This window comes from Ovis canadensis, chromosome 2, assembly GCF_042477335.2.
Source record: "Ovis canadensis isolate MfBH-ARS-UI-01 breed Bighorn chromosome 2, ARS-UI_OviCan_v2, whole genome shotgun sequence".
Taxonomy (NCBI): domain Eukaryota; kingdom Metazoa; phylum Chordata; class Mammalia; order Artiodactyla; family Bovidae; genus Ovis; species Ovis canadensis.
The window spans coordinates 24,265,059-24,284,492 of NC_091246.1; the positions used below are offsets into that span (position 1 = coordinate 24,265,059).

Sequence of the window (19,434 nt, forward strand, 5' to 3'; positions counted from 1 at the left end):
TTTGTGCTCTGACTCTCCCTCCTGTTGGTCCTCTCTCGGCTCCCCCAGAACTGTGTTGCCCGGATGCTGGGTCTCCTGCACTGTCATCCACCTGTTAGTTTTCTTCTTTTCAGCTCTTCAGTTCTGTTTTCTGTAAGGATTCTTCAGTTATGCGTCTTAATCTTTCATTTCTGCTGTTATTTTTAATTTCTGGGAGCTGTTTTTATTGTTCTCCAAAGTTCCTGTGTTTGTAGCGGTTGCTTTGTGGATGCGTTTCCTCCCTGAGAATCATAGTGATGTGAGGGTCTCTTCCCCCTGCACAGCCTCCCTGCCGAGGTGGTTTGCTTTTTGAGCTCACGGTGGAGGTTTCTGCAGATGCCCAGGTCTCTTTGTCTGTTTGTCTTTAGCAGCTGCTAAAGCTGACTAGGGACTTCCCTGGTGGCTGAGTGAATCCCCCTACCAGTGCCGAAGACTTGGGTTCGATCCCTGGGTCGGGAACATCCCCTAGAGTAGGAAATGGCAACCCACTCCAGTATTCTTGCCTGGGGAATCCCATGGACAGAGGAGCCTGGTGGGCTACAGTCTAGTGGGTCACAAAGAGTTGGACTCAACAAGTGACCAAGCAACAACAAAGCTGACTAGAATTCTGGGGATGAGGCTAGCACTTAAAGGCTGTGAGCTGCCTTTGAGAGCAGTGGTTCTCGAACTGTAGTGAGTCACCTGGGAAGCTGATGAAAACATAGACTTCAGAGTTTCTCCCTGAGCAGGTCCAGCAGACCCCAAAATTTGTATTTCTAGGAAGTTCTTAGTTGCTGCTGCCACTTCAGAGACCCCAGGCTAGAGCCTCTGCTGTGGGATGGCAACTGGGCTGCTGCTTTGTTGAAAAGCACCATACTGGGTGCATCTCTGATGCCACATTTCCTGGGGAAGTACTCTCTTACTTTCTGCTGGGAGTCTGGGGTGAAGGGGTGGAGGCCTTGACCTCTACCCTATGACCATGACCTTATCCTGACATTCACAGTTAAAAGTGTGGGCCCAGTGTCCTGCAGACCTGCCGCCCTGCTGCACCGCAGGCCCAGCATCAGGGTGTTGGTTGAGTGAAGTGGGTCTGGACACCAGCTTGCTGTCACCTCATCTGAATTCCACAACTGTCTCAAGTGCCCGGTGCTGCCAGTTAGTTGCCGAGTTCTGGGGGATGAATTCTAGGGTAAAGATGTTTTTCTACTGGTGCTTCTAGGCGTTTTCCCACTGGTGGCTTAGGTCAGCTGAGTCACCTGTTTGTGTTTCAGCTTCCAAAATTTTTTTACTCATCTCAGAGTCTCCTGTGTATTTTCATATTTAAAAGACAAACCAAAAACCGGGAATATGTGTATTCAGTCAGTGGTCCGCCTTGCTCTTTCTCTAAGCCCCCACTCATCTGATCATGCCAGAGAATGGAGCTGAGAGGGCATCTTAAGGATTTGTTAATGCATTTAAAATACGTTGTTTACTCATTTGTTCCTACCTTTTTTGTTTGTTTGTTTTTTTGCCTTGGGGCATAAGGAACTTGATTACATGTTCTAGGAATGTTTCTTCCTTGGTTAAGACAGCCAATAGATTGTGGTCATTTTAAAGGTAAAATTGAGTATTACGGCCTGGAATTATGTTGAAATACTATTATTTGCTCAGAGTGGCATTTTGCCGAATCATTCTGAACTCAAACTTTAAATGGGAATTGTTGATCAGATATAGCATTTACTTGTTTTGTGTCGCTGTGAAACTTTGAGAAGCTGGCACTTGGAGATATTTTTCAGCTCTCATGAGTGAGGTTGGCAGGGAACAGGGCTGAGCAAAATCATTGAGACTTGGCTGCTGCTGCATCAGGAAAAGTGGTGCACGCCTGCAGCATCCTCTCCCAGGGGGAGTCAGACAGGACAGGCTGAATCCCCCAAAACGAGATGCAACGACACGTGTAGAGTGTCATGTCATCTACCAGGGAAGCTCAATAGAGATAAGCACTCAGGATTTTTATTGGGGATGGTCACAAGGGCACCCTCTGCCAGGCAGGTCCCCACATACCAGACTTGCAGAAGGAAAGCCAGTGTTTAGTGTAGCCTGCAGATGCATTTTGGGAACAGTAGTCACTCTTACCAGCTGGGTTCACAGGGGCACCCCCAAAGCCCAAGTTCAGGCACCAGCCAAGGGTCAGCCAAGTACGCTGGCCTTTTTTAGGAGAGCAGCCATCTGGCCAGTCTTGTTATAGCTCTTTTCTGCACACTGCTCAAATAGCCTCTCTGATCAGTTCCTGAGCTGGGGAGGACACAAAGCTGAGTCACCCTTGAGTGAGAGACCACGGAGCTGATGTTTAGGAGAGTCGTCAGTCTCCTGTTGGAAACATTTTGCTGTACGGAACGCAGCCATCACCTAACCTCTGGTCCTGCCTCCGCCTTTTCCCCACCTGCCTAGGAGTAAATTTTCTCTGAAAAGTTCATATCCCCAGAAGTTGCTTCCTCATCACCTTTGATCTCTGCGGGTAGATCTGGGGAGGGGATGGACAGATTAAAAGGATGTGGGGCTTAACCATTAATTCCCTATTAAATCAGCTGTGGAATGAATTCCCAGTTCCCTCGAAAGCAGTTGTTTTTCAGTCATTAAGTCATGTCAAGCTCTTTGTGACCCCATGGACTGCAGCATGCCAGGCTTCCCTGTCCTTCACTACCTCCCAGAGTTTGCTCAAACACATGTCCATTGAGTCAGTGATGCCATCCGACTGTCTCATCCTCTGTTGCCTCCTTCCCCTCCTGCCCTCAATCTTTCCCAGCATCAGGGTCTTTTCCAGTGAGTTGGCTCATCATAACCAGATGATCAGAGGATTGGAGCTTTAGCTTCAGCATCAGTCCTTCCAGTGAATATTCAGGGTTGATTTCCTTTAGGATTGACTGGTTTGATCTTGTTCTCAAGGGACTCTCAAGAATATGCTCCAGCACCATAGTTCGAAAGCATCAATTCTTCAGTACTCAACCTTCTTTATGGACCAACTTTCTGTATAGTCCAGCTCTCACATCCATACATGACTACCGGAAAAGCCATAGCTTTGACTCTATGGACCTTAGCAGGCCAAGTGATTTTCTGCTTCTTAATACACTGTCTAGGTTTGTCATAGCTTTTCTTTCAAGGAGTAAGCATCTTTTAATTTTGTGGCTGCAGTCACCATCCACAGTGATTTTGGAGCCCAAGAAAATAAAATCTGCCACTGTTTCCACTTTTTCCCCCTATCTATTTGCCATGAAGTGATGGAACCGGATGCCATGATCTTAGTTTTCTGAATGTTGCGTTTTAAGCCAGCTGTTTTACTCACCCTCATCAAGAGGCTCTTTAGTTCCTGTTCACTTTCTGCCATTAGAGTGATATCATCTGCATATCCAAGGATGGATGTGCATTTGAGAAGTTGTTCTTTTGAAAGAAAATCAGGTAATCATATGTAATTAGGTACCAGGTGATAAGAGATCTTAGGAGATTTTTCCTTTCTCCTGTAGATGTTGTGTGTTCCCTCAGGAAGTGGTCAGTTTGCAGAGGAACCGGGCTGGGGCCACACTGCCTCTAGGGGGCACTGCAGCCCCCACAGGCGGGCACACTGCTTCCTCCAGCCTCCCGGTCTTCAGGTGATTCTGTTAGCATTTTCTTGTGAGGCAAGGCTGAGCAACTTTCCACTTGTTTAAGGGCTTGGCATTTTCTGTGAATTGTTGATTATTTGCCCATTTGTCTTTCAGGAGGTCAGTCTTCTAAATTCACATATACTTTTTTTAAAAATAATAATGAGCCACTTTGGTTAAGAATTGTGAATATTTTTCCACGTGCCTGTTTTTCTGTAAGCCTCTTTGGCCATTCAGAGATTGGGTGTGTATATGTGGATATTTTTTATTCTTGTTTTTATTGCATCTAAGTTTTATGTTATTCTTCTTACTCCAGGGTTATTAACTTTTTAATTCAGTTTTTTCCCTTGTTCTTCTTTGTTTTTATTTATTTAGGAAGAATGCATTTTAGTCTGAGATGGATTTTTGCAGAGGCTGACCCCACTGTCTCTTTGCACCTTCTGTGCTTCAGGGGACTCTTGCCAACCTGCTTAAGTGTCACTCATTTGGATGATTTCTGGGCCTTCATTCTGTCACCCTGTATCCCATAATTTACGTTCTCACAGTTCTGTGGCAAAGCTTTACTATCTGGAAATGCTAGCCTGACATTAATTTCTTTTTTCAAAAGGCCATTCTCATTTTGTGTATTTTGTATTTCTCAAAAGTCCCACTTAGAGTAAGTTACAGTATAAAAAGTTTTAGGTTAACATAGCATTGACGTATGATCATATTCGTTCGTTCCACCCAAGACCATAGATGCCTTTGGCTTAGATTTCCTTTTGTATTTCACTAGCATGTTGAGGCTGCTTTGTAAATCACTCACGTTTCTTGCTACATTTATCGTCACCTGTTGTAGCCTTTGATTGCACTTGTATGTGGAATCACCTCTCCCATTCTGCGTTCTAGCTGGCTGATGTTTGCACGTGTATGGGTGGTTTCTATGTTACTCATGCACAGATGCCCGGATGTGATTCTCTTGTTGGTAACAGCTTGTCGGTATTGCTGGTTTCCAGCTCTGTGTGAGCATCACTCACACACACAGCTCCTTCACCCTCTCTGCCTGTAGTGCCACCCCTCCCCTCCCCATCCTCCTTCTGCCAGGCTGTCTCACTGGGAGGCAGGGTAGGATTACTCAGGGACCTCCCCTCTCAGGGTTTCCATCTTTTTAAGTGGGTACCGCCTCCCCTCTTAGGGTTTTGAGAGGATACAGGAGCCAATCCACCCAAGGCCATTAGACCCAGACTGGCACACAGTATTCAGCGAACTAAGGCTTCCTTGTCCCGTTTCACACAGTGCCAGCTGCTGGCTTGATGTGGACTTACTTTATAGTGACTTATTGCTTTAGAAGTGTCTCTTGAACAGTTGATTTCTTCCATGTGGCCAAGGGTAATAGTGTACTTCCACCACAGTGACTGGCTTTCCTGGTGAAACCTGGCCTGGGGGGGAGTGTCACCCTCCATCAGGAAAAGCTCTTGGCAGCCAGTGTCGCCAGTGTGCTCCTCCGATGCCCTCCCCTGTCATTTTCCTTGTCCTCCGAGCAGGTGGGCTAGACGACACCCTGCACACCATCATTGACTACGCCTGTGACCAGAACATCCCCTTTGTGTTTGCTCTCAACCGCAAAGCTCTGGGGCGCAGCCTGAACAAGGCTGTTCCCGTCAGCGTGGTGGGCATCTTCAGCTACGACGGGGCCCAGGTGAGGCGGGGGTGCTGGCCTGTCTTGCTCTGGGAGGGAGTCAGGGGGGATGGTGGTTGTCTGCACTTCACTGGCAGAGTAGCCCTGAGCCCTAGGGGCCCCAGTCTTAAAAGCGGTAGCCTCGGTGGCCTGGTTTCCTTAAAAATCCAGAAGTGTGATTCCAGTTTTGCTCTGGGCTCACTGGTGTCACAGAGGAGCCTCAGGAAGGCCTGAGGGCAACACCCCTGGTACCTAGGCGGGCATCAACCCTCCTTTCCCTGCAGAGGGTACCTTCGCCAGTTTGCAGGCGACCTCACTTATACTCTGGTTTCTGCTCAAGGACCAGTTCCACAAGATGGTGGAGCTGACGATGGCGGCCCGGCAGGCCTATAGGACTATGCTGGAGAACGCGCGCCAGGAGCCGCTGGGTGAGCTCGGGCCCTGTGTCCCCGTCAGCCCGCCCAGTCAGGGCCCCAGCTGCCCTGCGGAGGACAGGCCCCTGGCCCCCGCTGGAACAGAGGAGCCACGCTACAGTGAGTGCTGGGGGAGTGGAGCTGGGGCCCGTCGTCCTCTAGGTCTTCATCGACGCTGATTGAACAGGGTGCCCGGGAGAGCGGCACGGCCACTGTGGCGAAACTAGCTGCAGAAGGCCTTGTTAAGCCCGGCCCGTGTTTAAGAGGTGGTCTCAGATGCGGGAGGGGAGGGCTGGTGAGTGGGTATCTCAGACAGAGCTTCCTTGGGTCACATGGCGCCCTGAGGGCAACTGAGAGGACAGCTGTACCCCTGGTGGGTGGTTGTCAAGGCCAGCATGCACCGACCTGCTTGATCCTGTTCGCGAGGGGGAGGTTGCTGTTGGGGAATTTTGCTCAAGTCCTTTCCAGGCCCCACTTAGGGAGCCAGTTTGCTGGGCAGGCTGTGTGCTGCCTGCTTTCCAAGAGACTTCCCTGACTATGGTGGCCCAGAGGCTAAACAATCCGCCTGCAATGCAGGAGACCCGGGTTTGATCTCCAGGTCGGGAAGATTCCCCTGGAGCAGGCAATGGCAACCGACTCCAGTACTCTTGCCTGGAGAATCGCATGGACAGAGGAGCCTGGTGGGCTACAGTCCACGGGGTTGCAAAGAGTTGGGCATAGCTGAGCGACTTCACTTTCCCTGGCTGATCCTGCCTGTCTGTTAGTGGTGTGCTTTCTTGTTCCCAGTTCAAGTCTGGAGAAACCATGTGGAAGCGTACAGTCGGTGTGCCCTGGAGCTGGAGGAGTCGCTGGAGGCTTCAACCTCTCAGATGATGAACTTGAATTTGTAACAAGAGTTCGTTCCTGTGTGTTTGTGTATTCGAGGTGGGGGTGGGGGGTTGAAAGACTTTGGGGCCTTTTTCTTCTTCTGTTTTTCGTTGACTTACTCGCGTTGTGTATGGCTGTTCAACTGGGGAAGTAACCAGCAGTGTTTGTAGCTGTCCAAGAGCTGCGAGTCCTGCAGAGGGGCACTCGGTAGGCTGGCAGAGACCCTCACAAAGCCTTGGGATGCAGCCTCGGCTCTCTGAGCACAATATGAGTCTGGAAAATGCTGGACAAGGTGGTACTCAGAGTACTCTGCTGCTGTGGACAGCTGAGCCAAGTTAGTTTGTGGAAAGCAGCGGTGGGCTGAGGCGATGTGGCTCCGAAGGTGGGGTAGTTCCACCCCGTGTTCCCAGTCCCGGTGACCCGCACAGCCCTGCAGAAGCTGTGGGGGTGGGGTACGGGGAATACTTTTCTCAGGATATGGCTTTTTAGCCAGAAGATTTGGGGATGCTTGGAGGGTCTGCTAAAATGAGCCTCAGAGGGAAAATCAGTTCTCTAACCTGTGACCTTTTGACATGAATATTCCTTTTATTGTTTATTTTTCAAAGAAACATTTTGAAGTTTCTAAATCTCAGTTTTGATAATTTACAAATATTTTCTTTCTTTTGTAAATGAACATACTGTGAATGTGGTTTCTTAGAGGCCAGAAGGATAGAAGTTTACTTTCATATTTTCCTGTAAGTAAGAGGGCTTATTTATTTTGAATAAAGAGTGATTATTTAATTTCACTGGAGACTCTGGTCACCTTGGTCTAATCAGCGCTTCCTACATCCTGATCTGTATTTTGGGGGTACTCTTCTTTGAACTGAAGGGGGCCGAGCAGGAAGAGGTTTGCTGCTCTCATATCTCTTGGATCTCGAAGGTAGTGACTGTGAAGTCTCCAGCCCTTAGAGATCCTGTTGCGGGACCCACCTTGGTCCAGCCTGCTGGCGAGCTGGTCACATGAGAAATAGCAGGATCAGACTTTGACTGCTTTGCGTTTGTCAAGCAAGCAAGGTACCTGGTGGGATTTGCAAGTGCTGTTAGTTGAATTCAGTCATGGCAGATGTACTTTTGTGAGTGAGTGGCCTGTGGGAAGCAAAATAATGTGAAGTAACGAGTTGGAAGGGCGTTCCGCATGGCTCAGTGGTAAAGAATCCACTTGTAATGCAAGAGAAGCAGGAAACATGGAATCAGTCCCTGGGTTGGTAAGTCCCCAGGAGGAGGAAACGGCACCCTCTAGTAATCTTGTGTGAAAAATCCCACAGACAGAGGAGCCTGGTGGGCTACAGGCCCTGGGGTCAAAAAGAGTCGGACATGACTGAGTGATGGGAGCACAGCGCAGTGAGTTGGAAAGAGCCTGCTGTGGCCAGGCCTGGTGGCGAGGTGGAGGTTGTCTGTGTAAAGTACCAGTCTGTCTTTTCATCTGTTGTTCCCAATGAGTACCCTGCTCTCATACACTTGCTGAGCTGTTTCAATGAGGAACATGCAATCTGGTCCAGCAAGCTCTCCATCCGGTCACAGGTTTCTCCCTTAGGGCCACCAGAAGGAACAGCAGCAGGGAGGGTCCCCACCCCACTGTCCCCATCAACTGTGGTAGGTTTGAAAATAGATTATTTGAGAGTAAAGGTTCCATAATGAACCTACAGGCAGAAAGTTAACTTGTCAGCTGTATTCAGCAGTCTAGAACTATAAAACTGATACATTAAAAAAAAAAAAACCCACATTAAAAAGTCTTTGCTAGAGATGCAGGTTGTCTGTCTAGAGCCCCAAGGCCTCTGGGTCTGGTGGTCAGATTAGCTGAACGAAGTAGGTGGGTTTTAACATCACATTAAGCTGCTAAGAGGCTTTGCTTCTCGTGTGACTTAATGTTGGGTTGCCCTGGCAGCCAGGGCATGGTGTCACTTTCCTGGCAGAGGCCACTGCTGCAGGTGACACAGTGACCTACTCTATGCTGATGGCACCACGGGAAGCAGGCAGCCTTCCCGAGTACAGACACTCTTCATGGAGCAAACGTTTCAATGGAACTCTTTTATTTTTTTCCCACAGTTCAAAGAACCAGAACTCATCCTCATAACTACCTTTCCCACCAGAACCCTACATGCTGATATTACAATAACTGCAAGTGTCTGTTCCAATCCTAGCACCAAGGAGAAGGCCCTGCCCATAGAGCAGAGCAACCACCCGACAAGAGACCCACAGTGAGAGTGGATGGATGTTGTACCAAAAGTCTTGTCACAGTGCATCGTGGGTGATCTGTGATCCAGCTCGGCCTCTGTTGACAAGGTGGACCGGCAGCTCGGTGGTAACCAGGATGACTTTGACCCCAAAACCAGCCATCCTCAGAAGCCTTGTTTACAACGGATCCTGGAGGTGACTGGCTGGAAATGTGTGCTGCTCTTGAACAAAGACACCCAGCTTCAGAACAAGGGGTCTGGAAACAGGCTGTGGTCATGAGGCCGAGATGTCCATTTGCTAGGGTCATCAGAAGTACCACTTAATTTAACAGAGATTTTGGTTTTATGATAGATGAACATTCCACTAAAAGCAGTCATTCTGCAAACAGTGCCTATAAGGTTCCAGGCTGAGCAGCCTCGGCCACCACATTTATACACAGCAGGTTCCAGGCGCAGTGTGAGTAACTTGGGGACCCCATAGCACGTGGACAGAGTAGCCTCATTAGACCCGTACTGCCATGAGCAGAGTGACTGGGACCCAGGAGATGCAGACCTGCTGGCTTTTCCATCAGACAGGCTCAACACCTGGGCCATGGCTGCGAGTGGACAGGTGCACACTTGAAGCTTTAGGAAGCAGGCAGTGACATTAGTGAATAATAACACAAAGTCTCCCATCCAAGTTAGCGCCTGAGTTTGGACCTCAGCACTCAAGGTTTAAGGCAAATTCTGGTCATCTGGAGCCTTGTTCTTCCTGCCTTGTCTCTCAGAGCTGAGTGTGAAGGGGGCTCCAGAGCAGTAAAACCAGCAGTCATGAGAGCTGAGCTCACACTGGGCTGTGTGAAGGACAACCCATTGCCTGACACGAAATTAACTCAGGCCTGTGGAGTGTAACAACAGTGCTTCTGGAAAAGGACCCATCATGCACACTGCTGTCTTAACCAGAGTTCCTGTCTATAGCCTGTTAACCTCGCTTTCCTGCTCCTGCCAGACAGGCCATTCTGTCCCATCTAAGTACCTAATTAAAACAGACGTTCTGGCTACTGCGCAGGCCCCCTCAGGGCTCCGTGTTCTCTGCTGTGCAACCCGAAGAGCTGTGTCCAGTGGATAGGGAGCTCACTGCGCTGCGGCCTCTGGGGCTGCGTGGCAGGTGGCAGCATGGTCAGCCTGGTCAGCACGGCTTCCTGTGGCTAGAGTGCGTCCCGGTTACAGCTTTCCTGAAAGAACACCGTGGACTTCAGTTCTTGGTAGGATAGAAAAGCCTGGAACCTCCTTCCCATGTGCTCCCTGGGGTGGGGTCCAGGGTCCTGGACCTACTAAGCTCTGGACTAGGGGTCAGGGTGACCATGGGGGGCCTCCTGTTAGAAGCAGCTGGCCCACCTAACTTGGTTTCCTGTAAGAGCCCCCTCTCCCTCCGCCCAGGCTGGAGGGCGACAGGTAGAAGGGGTGTGGGTTTCAGAAAGCACAACTGCTTGGTGGGACAGGAGGAAGCACATGGGGCCCCCTCCCCAAAGGGACAGCTGCCCAGACCCCTGCCCGCCCTCGTGCCTGGCCGCGTACCCACGCCTTCCTCCAGCTCTGCATCATGCGGTCGTGCTCCCCAGCCACGGCCCTCCAGCTGGCGAGCTCTCTGGTCCACCTCTCCTGCTGGGTCGCCTCTGCAAGATAGAGGGGGCGCTCCAGATCTCAGCTTCCAGGCCTTCATGGCCCCTGCGCTGGGGCCCCCCCTCCAACCACAGAGGCCGTGCTGCGAGCTGAATGGGCTTGTGAAAGTGAAGTTGCTCAGTCATGTCCGACTCTGCGACCCCATGGACTGTAGCCTACCAGGTTCCACCGTCCATGGGATTTTCCAGGCAAGAATACTGGAGTGGGTTGTCATTTCCTTCTCCAGGAGATCTCCCCGACCCAGGGGTTGAACCTGGGTCTCCAGCATTGTAGGCAGACGTTTTACTGTCTGAGCCACCAGGGATGTCTTGTTTACTCCTCAGGCCTTCACTTCCTGGCTGTGGGGGCTTCCCCAGTCGTGTCCCCTGCCTGCTGTTCCCAGCTCCCATGGCAGCTGCTCCCCAAGGCCACACTGGCGCTGTCCCTCACATCTCACTGGCACCTCTGGTGCCGCCAGGAGAGGGGCTAACTCCCCACACCTCATGGGGCATTGCACTCATCCTGGCAGGCTGGGGCTGCTGCCACCTCCCTCGAGGGAGATTGGTTGCCAACATTCGGAAACCAGCTTGGTCACTAGGGCTGGCATCCTGTTACATCACCTGTCACTCACTCCACACCTTGCATGTGTCTGATCACTTGACTTATGGATACAAGGTCACAATTTGTAAGGCACTTGTTTTCAGTTCTAAGTTATAGCCGACTCTTCACAACCCCATGACTTTCACGCCAGGCTTCTTGGTCCTCCACTATCTCCCAGAGTTTTTCAAATTCATGTCCATTGAGCCAGTGATGCTATGTAACCATCTCAGCCTCTCACAAGATTATTCATTTTATCTTGACAGCAACAGCCAAGGGCATTTTACAGAAATGAATGGAAATTCTAGGTGGGAGAGAGTATCTGTCATTTCCTTTTCCCTGGTAATTCCCACTCAAAGGACAAAGGACCTTTTAAAATATGCACATTTACATATAAACTCCATCTTGAAAATGGATGAAGAACAGGAGAGGAAGCTGAAAAGCTGGGAGTTGAGAAATAGAGGGACCAGTGGAAACAGCCTCGGTAGAACCAGCAGACGCAAGCTTGCAGGGTCCAAGGCCGGCAGCAGTGGGGAGGCGGTCGGGACCTTGGGAGCTGAGACAGGGCAGGCTCGCTTACGGAGCCCCCAGGCCCTAACCACTCTCCACAGCCAGGATGCTGCCCTCCGTCTGCTCCTGAAGACTGGTGGTCTTGGAGAGCTCAGGACCAGGGGCCTAGGCAGTACCTGCTCTGAAGGCAGACCAAATGCTGGGCTTACAGACTAAATGATGAGGCCCCAGCCTCTTGCCAACCCCTGTCCTCACAGATAATCCAACCTGAGCCATGTGGACTTAGCTGGAGCCCCTCCATGTGACAGTGGAGGGGTGCAGGGCAGACCAACTCCCTAGTGCACGTAGGAACTGCCTGGAGAACTTGAGATGCCCCCGGGACTTGGGAGGGGCTCTGCATTTCTAAGGAGCTCCCAGGTAGACAGATGCTGCCCATCCAAAGGCCACACCTTGGGTAGATGACTATCAAGGGTCCCAAGACTTCGGAGGGAAACAGAACCATCAAAAAGGAACAGCTGAAAGGGAAAAGAACTGGAAAATCCTCTCAATAACCTTGGAAAGGGGCGAAGATACTACATCCATGAGACGAGAAGAGAATGCAGTCATGACAAAAAATGAAAACTCTTGAGTAGTGAAAGTGTGACAGGGGGACAAAAATTCACCAACAGGTGGGAAAGATGAAGTTGAGAAAAGCTAACAAGTAGAGGTGACAGGATAGAGAAGATGGACAGAGGGCCAGGCCAAGTAGCCCAGAATGTAGGAGAACAGTTTCATGGAGACAGGAAATGAGAAAAGTAAGTGCTGAATACTTCTGATAGTTGAAGGGCAGAGGCTACCATGTGTAAGGGGTCTAGCCAGGCACTGATTGATACAGTGCTCAGAAAGACGGTAGTCACATGGGGTCACAGGGAGACCCTCAGGAGCAGAAGACAGAGCCAGCATCACACTAGGGAATGATTTTCACATCAGAATTGTCCACCCTGCTGGTAAGTGAAGATGGACAAAAGACAGGCTCTCAAAATGCTGTCTTCCCCAAGACACACTGAGTGTGCCAGAAGAAACACTTTAGAGAAAAACGGAGAAAGTCAAAGGAACACCAAAAACAGGTCATGAGACCCAATACCAGGGGAACGGAATCTCCAGCCTCAGCAGGAAGGGCTGGTTCCCAGGAGGCCCATGGCTCCTGGTGCAGAGGGTCTGGGGAGCTGACAGTAGGGGGACCCAGTGTGTCTGTGCTAATCGGGGATTTAACTGCAGAGTCTGGGTGGCTGTGATGACAAGTATGAACCAAGCAAAACAACAACCAAGGAAAATGGGCTGGTTCAAAACCAGGAAAGGAGTATGTCAAGGCTGTGTTGTCACCTTGCTTATTTAACTTTGCAGAATATCCTGAATGCTCAGTTGGTAAAGAATCCGCCTGCAATGCAGGAGACCCCAGTTTGATTCCTAGGTTGGGAAGATCTGCTGGAGAAGGGGAAAAGCTACCCATTCCCCTATTCTGGCCTGAAGAATTCCATGGACTGTATAGTCCATAGGGTCGCAGAGTTGGACAGGATTGAGTGACTTTCACTTTCATTTGGGATTCCCTGGTGGCTCAGACAGTAAAAGAGTCTGCCTGCAATGCAGGAGACCCGATTTTGATCCCTGGGTCAGGAAGATCCCCTGAAGAAGGAAGTGGCATCCCACTCCAGTATTCTTGCCTGGAAAATCCCATGAACAGAGGAGCCTGGGGGGCTACAGTCCATGGGGTCACAAAGAATCGGACACTTAGCAGAGTACATCACACGAAATGCTGGGCTGCGTGAATCACAAGCTGGAATCAAGATTGCCAGGAGAAATATCAGTTACCTCAGATATGCAGATGATACCACTCTAAGGGCAGAAAGAGAAGAGGAACTAAAGAGCTTCTTAAAGGTGAAAGAGGAGAGTGAAAAATCTGGCTTAAAACTCTATATTTAAAAAACTTAAGATGATGGTATCTGGTCCCATCATTTCTGGCAAATAGACGGGGAAAAAGCAGAAGCAGTGACAGGTTTTATTTTCTTGGGGTTCCAAAACCAATGGATGATGACTGCAGCCATGAAATTAAAAGACACTCCTTGGAAGAAAAGCTATGACAAATCTAGATCGCATATTATAAAGCAGAACCCTCCCTTGCTGACAAAGGTCTGTATAGTTAAAGCTATGGTTTTTCCAGTAGTCATATATGGATGTGAGAGTTGGACCATAAAGCTGAGCAAAGAATTGATGCTTTTGAACTGTGGTGCTGGAGAAGACTCATGAGAGTCTTTGGACAGCAAGGAGATCAAACCAGTTAATCCTAAAGGAAATCAGTCCTGAATACTCATTGGGAAGGACTGATGCTGAGGTTAAAGCTCCAAATCTTTTGCCACCTGATGAGAGGAGCTGAGTCATTGGAAAAGACCCTGATGCTGGAAAAGATTGAAGGCAAAAGGAGAAAGGGCAGCAGAGGGTGAGATGTTTTAGATCACTGACTCACTGGACATGAATCTGAGCAAACTTCAGAAATACTGAAGGAGCAGGGAGCCTAGCATGCTGTGGTCCATGGAGTCATAAAGAGTCAGATACGACTTAGCAACTGAACAAGAAAAACAATAAACCAAGAAAACGGACCGGCACCGTGGTTGGTTATGTGGGAAACAGAAGTACAGAAGGGGACGTCATTACAGAGTTGGCCGTCCTTATAATGTAAGTCTAACATTGGGAGGACGGGATTGGCAGCCAGCATGTGTGCATGTGTGCTTATGGGCCCAGGTGTGTGTGTGTGCAGGTGGGCACACACAGGCATGCAGTTGGGAGATACAACAGTGAAAAAGTAACTTTCTGTCTTCATGAAAGCTGATAGGTAATCCCCAGACTGAAATGTCCCCATGCAAGCCTGCTTGCTGCTCAAGGGACAAGGGTAAACAGTGAAGCTCACTTACCAAGCCTGGTCACGGTGACCCGCACCCTGGAGGTCTTGTTCCCGGCCCAGGAGAGCACAGAGCAGCGGTACTCGGCACTCTCCCGGAGGGCGTCTCGCAGCCAGCTGAGCACGAGGGCCCTGCCATCAGGCAGTGTATGGGTCTGTGTTGGCACACACACCTCCAGCTCGCGCCCATTCTTCTCCCAGAGGAAGTGAACATCTGCAGGACCTGGGGATACACAGACCGTCTTCACCCCTGGGACCCCCACTAGGGGTCATGGGAACTATGATATGGGAGGCAGGGGGTGGGGGCTTCCCAGATGAGGGGTCTTGTCCCAGCTTGTCCCAAAGTGACAGGACAGCTTTCTCCTAAATCTCTGTCCTTTCCCTGGAGGTGGTTCCCCACTGTGGTCCCCAGGGAGTAAAGGGGCACAAACACTTCACCACCTCGTGCCCTGTAGCTCCCTGCTCCTTGACCTTGCTCGGGTGCCCTTGCACGGCCATGTCCCCAGGACACGCACGCAGTGCACCCCCGTGACGTGCCTGGCAGCTGTGCTCTGGAGAGGGTGTGCATTCCGCACAGAGGGTCTGGGCCTGGGAAACTCATGTGCCCACCTGGCCCTGCTGCCCCCACCTTTGGCCTAAAGCTCTGCCCCTGCAAGCCTGCTCCCTCTCCCTGGGGCATCGGGAGGTCAGAGCTGCCTGCCCCTTGGGGCCTGGCTGGGCCTCTACAACCAGAGGTGGGACTGTCACCAGGAGCTCCTAGGAGCACTGGGGTGCTGAGAAGGGCTGACAGCCTGTCTTACAGAATAAGGAATTGGAGGAAAATGGACTGTAGGCAGAGAAGGGCTCAGGCTGAAGCCCCCTTCCTGAAGCATGCCAGGGTTCCATGCACTATCACCCCCAGATCCCATGCTCGTTACAGAGAGGCTGGGGGGTGTGGGCCTTGGAGACCAGTGTGTGGAGAGCCTGGGGCAAAACTGGACTCTGGCCCCAACGCTGGAATCAGCCTCACTCAGCATGGCACCTCCTGGATGGGGCCCCCTGTTCCTCTGTTCCAGGGTTTTAGGCTTCACCCTGGGCCCCAAGGGCTGTGCTGAGTCAGGCCCACCTCCTGTCCCTACTAAAGAACAAGCAAGCCAGGGCATCTCCCCAGCATCTGATAAGACACCGGCTTCCACTCTAACGTGGGCCAAAGGCAGGACAAGTTCCGACTGAAACACCCAGTCAGCATCTAGGCTCCTTCCCGGGGTGTGTGCAGACCCTGTGGCTGAGCTGAGCTGCGACAGCACAGGACAGTCCAGGCGTTAACGTAGCAGCAGCTGCTGTCTGCTCCAGGCACCTGAGGGGTTCAGAGCTGGGCAGGAGAGGGAGGCAGGCCCTGGGGGAAACCTACGCCCTCTGTTCCTGCTGCTCCCAGTAACAGAGCAGGGGGCCATGCTGAGGCCATTCCCCCCCACTGCCTGTGCCAGCCGAGCACCCCAACCATGTGGACCAGGGGGCCCTTCTGGCCTCCTTGCCCAGGGACCTAGCTCCCTGACAAATGCCTGCTATTCCATGTTGATTGTACCACCCTGGGCGGGCAGGCGGGCAGGTCAGAGTCTGACCTGGACCAGAGCAGCCCGGCCTGATCACAGTCCTGCCTGAGAATCAGCTTCCAAGAGCTCAATTCCATCTGAGATGCCCACCAACCTGGGAAGGACATAATAAAACATTTCACACAGGATGGTCAGGAGTACCAGGACTACATCTATCTGTGGCTGGAGTTCACCAAGCAGGAAAAACCAATGATAGAGCCGAAGGATTAAAAAAACTGCATGAAAACAACAGGCATCTGGGTGTGCTTGTGAGTGGGAGCATGTGTGCACGCTGGCGGCTGGTGCAGGTGGTTGGCTGAGACGTTTCTTTGTCACATGCTGGGCTTTTTACAAGGGGAGAGAGAAAATTAAATTACCTTTGATGGACTCCTAGTGAGTCAGGTCCCCATGTGACCCCCTGGGGCCTATTCACCTTTGACCCACCACATTCAGGATCCTCAAAGCTGTGATATGATTCTGCTCTTTATACTTCCCTGAAGTTTCAAATTCACTACAACAAGCAAATATTGCTTCTACAATAAAACAGAGTGCTATGTGGAAGAAAGACATGAGCCACAGGCTCTGGAGGGAGTTCTGAAAGGTGTTCAGAAGAGATTCACACGGCAGCTCCCTGCTGTACAGGTCCCATGCGGACCGTGGGGTCTGTTCACTTGTTTTCTGTGTGGGGTTGTTGGTGTTTTGTTCTATCACCACTGTATGTGTGCTCAATCGTGTCTGACCCTTTGCGACCCCGTGGACTGTAGCCCGCCAGGCTACTCTGTCCATGGGATTCTCCAGGCCAAGAATACTGGAGTGGGTTGCCGTGTCCTTCTCCAGGAGATCTTCCTGACCCAGGGGTCGAACCTGCGTCTCTTGTATTGGCAGGCGGCTTCTTAACCACTGAGCCAACCAGGAAACCATAATTTGGTACAATAGACATTTTTGTATACAGAACATTTTGTACCCTACCCGCAGATAACTCTATACTCTTATTTTCAGATATGCATACCTATACATATATGCAGACCCACACATACAGGTACACACACCCGTGTCTGTGACATCTGCTGGGTGCCTGCCTCCCTTTAACTGAAGGCACTTGGGGACACCATGCTTCATTTAGTCATTCCGCTGCTGGTGGGCAACTTCGTGCAGTCTAACTCTAAAAGCTGATACTCACAAGCCATGACTGATCAAAAATGCAAAGACTTCTCAGAACAGACAGTGAGGTCAGTTCTCATCTCCTCGCCCTGCCCAGTGGTGACACGCACTGAGTCACCAGGACGGGGGCCCCAAACGTGGGTCACAGGAACCTCAGATAGGTTCTCCTGACCGACTCTGAGACAACCCAGGTGGCCTGAGCTGGGGACAATTTGTCACCCTGAACCATACAGGCCAGGACCTCTCAGGAGCCAAATTCTCCTTAGACCCACAGTCATTGGGGCACAAACAACATGAAAATCACTCCCACATGCACCTTTACATGAAGCACCGTTAAATGTTCTCTAAATGGGGATTTAACCGTGTCAAGTATTAAAAATGTTAAAGTACTTACGTTCCATTTATTCTTTTTAAAAAACTATCCAACTCATTCTGAATGCAGAAGAGATTAAAGAGAGGGAAAGGAAAAGTTAAAACCGGTCAGCAGGGCCAACACATGATGTCAGTGGGGACCTGGGCCAGCAAGCCAAACCCGCCTGCCCTGTCTCCCCGGGGCCTGCTACCCGGAAATTTGGGGTGCTGGGCCCATCCCTCATAGCTACCGTGGGCTGGGGCCGCCAGCAGTCTCGGGTCCCAGCCCCTACTTCAGGTCTGTGGGACTGTTGTCTCCACCCTGTCCAAGGAAACCGCTAGGCACAGTTGACTGTGGGTATGTTTTAGTTGCTTAGTTGTGTCCAACTCTTTGCGACCCCATGGACTGTAACCCACCAGGCTCCTCCATCCATGGGGTTTTCCCAGCAAAAATACTGTAGTGGGTTGCCATTTCCTTCTCCAGTATATTCCACTGTGTGGAAACCAGAACTCTTCTGAGCAACGGCCCCTTCTGGAGGGAAGCCGACCCACCCTAGAGGTGAAGGGCCTGAGAGCCCCTAGCTTGAGAGGGGTGTAAAATCACCCCAAGTCATCAGGCCATGTCCTGTGCAGCTCCAGGCATCCCCCTCCCTGTGCTCAACTCTGACTCTGGGGCCAGCTACCCCCCATATTCACACTGAGAACTGCAAGCTACTGGATGGTCAGGTGCCCCCGTAGGGGTGCTGTTCTGGTCTCTGAGCCCCCAGAGGCTCTGAGTATGCACCAAGGACGCTCACTCCGGATTCCCCTGAGTGGCTCAGAGTCCGCATGTGTGTGTGCGCTGTCACTCAGGCCTGTCTTCGGGACTCTTTGGGACGCTAGGGACTGTAGCCTGCCAGTCTCCTCTGTCTATGGGGATTCTCCAGGCAAGAATACTGGAGTGGGTGGCCATGCCCTCCTCCAGAGGATCTTCCTGACCCAGGGATCAAATCCATTGTCTCCTGCATTAGCAGGCGGATTCTTTACCACCGAGTCACCCGGGAAGCTCTCCAGAGTCCACGAGAATCCCATGGACAGAGAAGTCTGGTGGGCTACAGTCCACGGGGAGGCAAAGAGTCGGACACAACTGAGCGACTGAATGACAGCAAAACTTTGTGTATATACGTGCATGTGCGAGCACATGATTTGCACAGACATGCAAACGGACACATCACCAATCGCTGTGACCTGCACAAGCTTGCCTCGTTTGACTGTGCTTTGCTATATCACACTTTGCAGAGATTATGTTTTTTACAAATCAAAAATGTGAGGCAACCTTGCATTGAGCAAGTTGATTGGTGCCATTTTTTCCAACAGCATTTGCTCACTTTCTGTCTGTGTATCACACTGGTAATTCTCACTTCACTTTAAACTTTTTCATTATCATTAATATAATAATTGTATGGTGACTATGACTGGGGATCTTTGATGTAAGTGCCTCAGCTTGCTGAAGGCTCAGATGACCATTAGCATTTTTAAATTAAGGTACATAATGCTTATTCCATTCTTTTTTCTTTTAATTGCACTTTGCTTTATTGTGTGTGTGTGTGTGTGTTTTACTTTACAATATTGTATTGGTTTTGCCATAGACTATAGTATAGTGTAAATATAACTTTTAAATGTACTGGAAAAGGAAAAAAATCCATGCAACTCACTTTATTACAATAGTTGCTTTATTGCAATGGGTCTGAATCTGAACTTGCCACACCTCTGAGATGTCCCATATCTTAATGTGTATTTACAGGCAAAATGAAATGTGCTCACACGCACACAGTGGCAGATCTCTTTGCTTATCTGTTCTAATTTTGCCACAAGAGCATGGATTTTTTCAGAAAAGCAGAACACGACTACATGCCTTCGTGATTTCTCCAGCT

General features: G+C 50.5%; 2 protein-coding genes across 9 annotated transcripts in view; one reads left to right on the forward strand and one right to left on the reverse strand.

Annotated features, from left to right (window-relative positions):
* The window catches only part of SECISBP2 (SECIS binding protein 2), a 38,580-nt gene extending 31,250 nt beyond the window's left edge, over positions 1-7,330 (forward strand). For all 8 annotated transcript variants that reach the window (XM_069573890.1, XM_069573882.1, XM_069573883.1 and 5 more), the window contains 3 exons: positions 5,132-5,286; positions 5,606-5,798; positions 6,465-7,330. In XM_069573890.1, the coding sequence (XP_069429991.1) occupies positions 5,132-5,286; positions 5,606-5,798; positions 6,465-6,568 (452 nt within the window). In that variant the 3' untranslated portion in view covers positions 6,569-7,330. The remainder of the gene's footprint in view (positions 1-5,131; positions 5,287-5,605; positions 5,799-6,464) is intronic.
* Positions 7,331-8,597: 1,267 nt separating this feature from the next.
* Positions 8,598-19,434, reverse strand: part of SEMA4D (semaphorin 4D) — a 126,700-nt gene continuing 115,863 nt past the window's right edge. The window contains exons 17-19 of the mRNA XM_069573881.1: positions 14,452-14,661; positions 10,316-10,413; positions 8,598-9,972 (exon numbers count right to left, since the gene is read on the reverse strand). Coding sequence (XP_069429982.1) covers positions 9,946-9,972; positions 10,316-10,413; positions 14,452-14,661 — 335 coding nt within the window. The 3' untranslated portion in view covers positions 8,598-9,945. The remainder of the gene's footprint in view (positions 9,973-10,315; positions 10,414-14,451; positions 14,662-19,434) is intronic.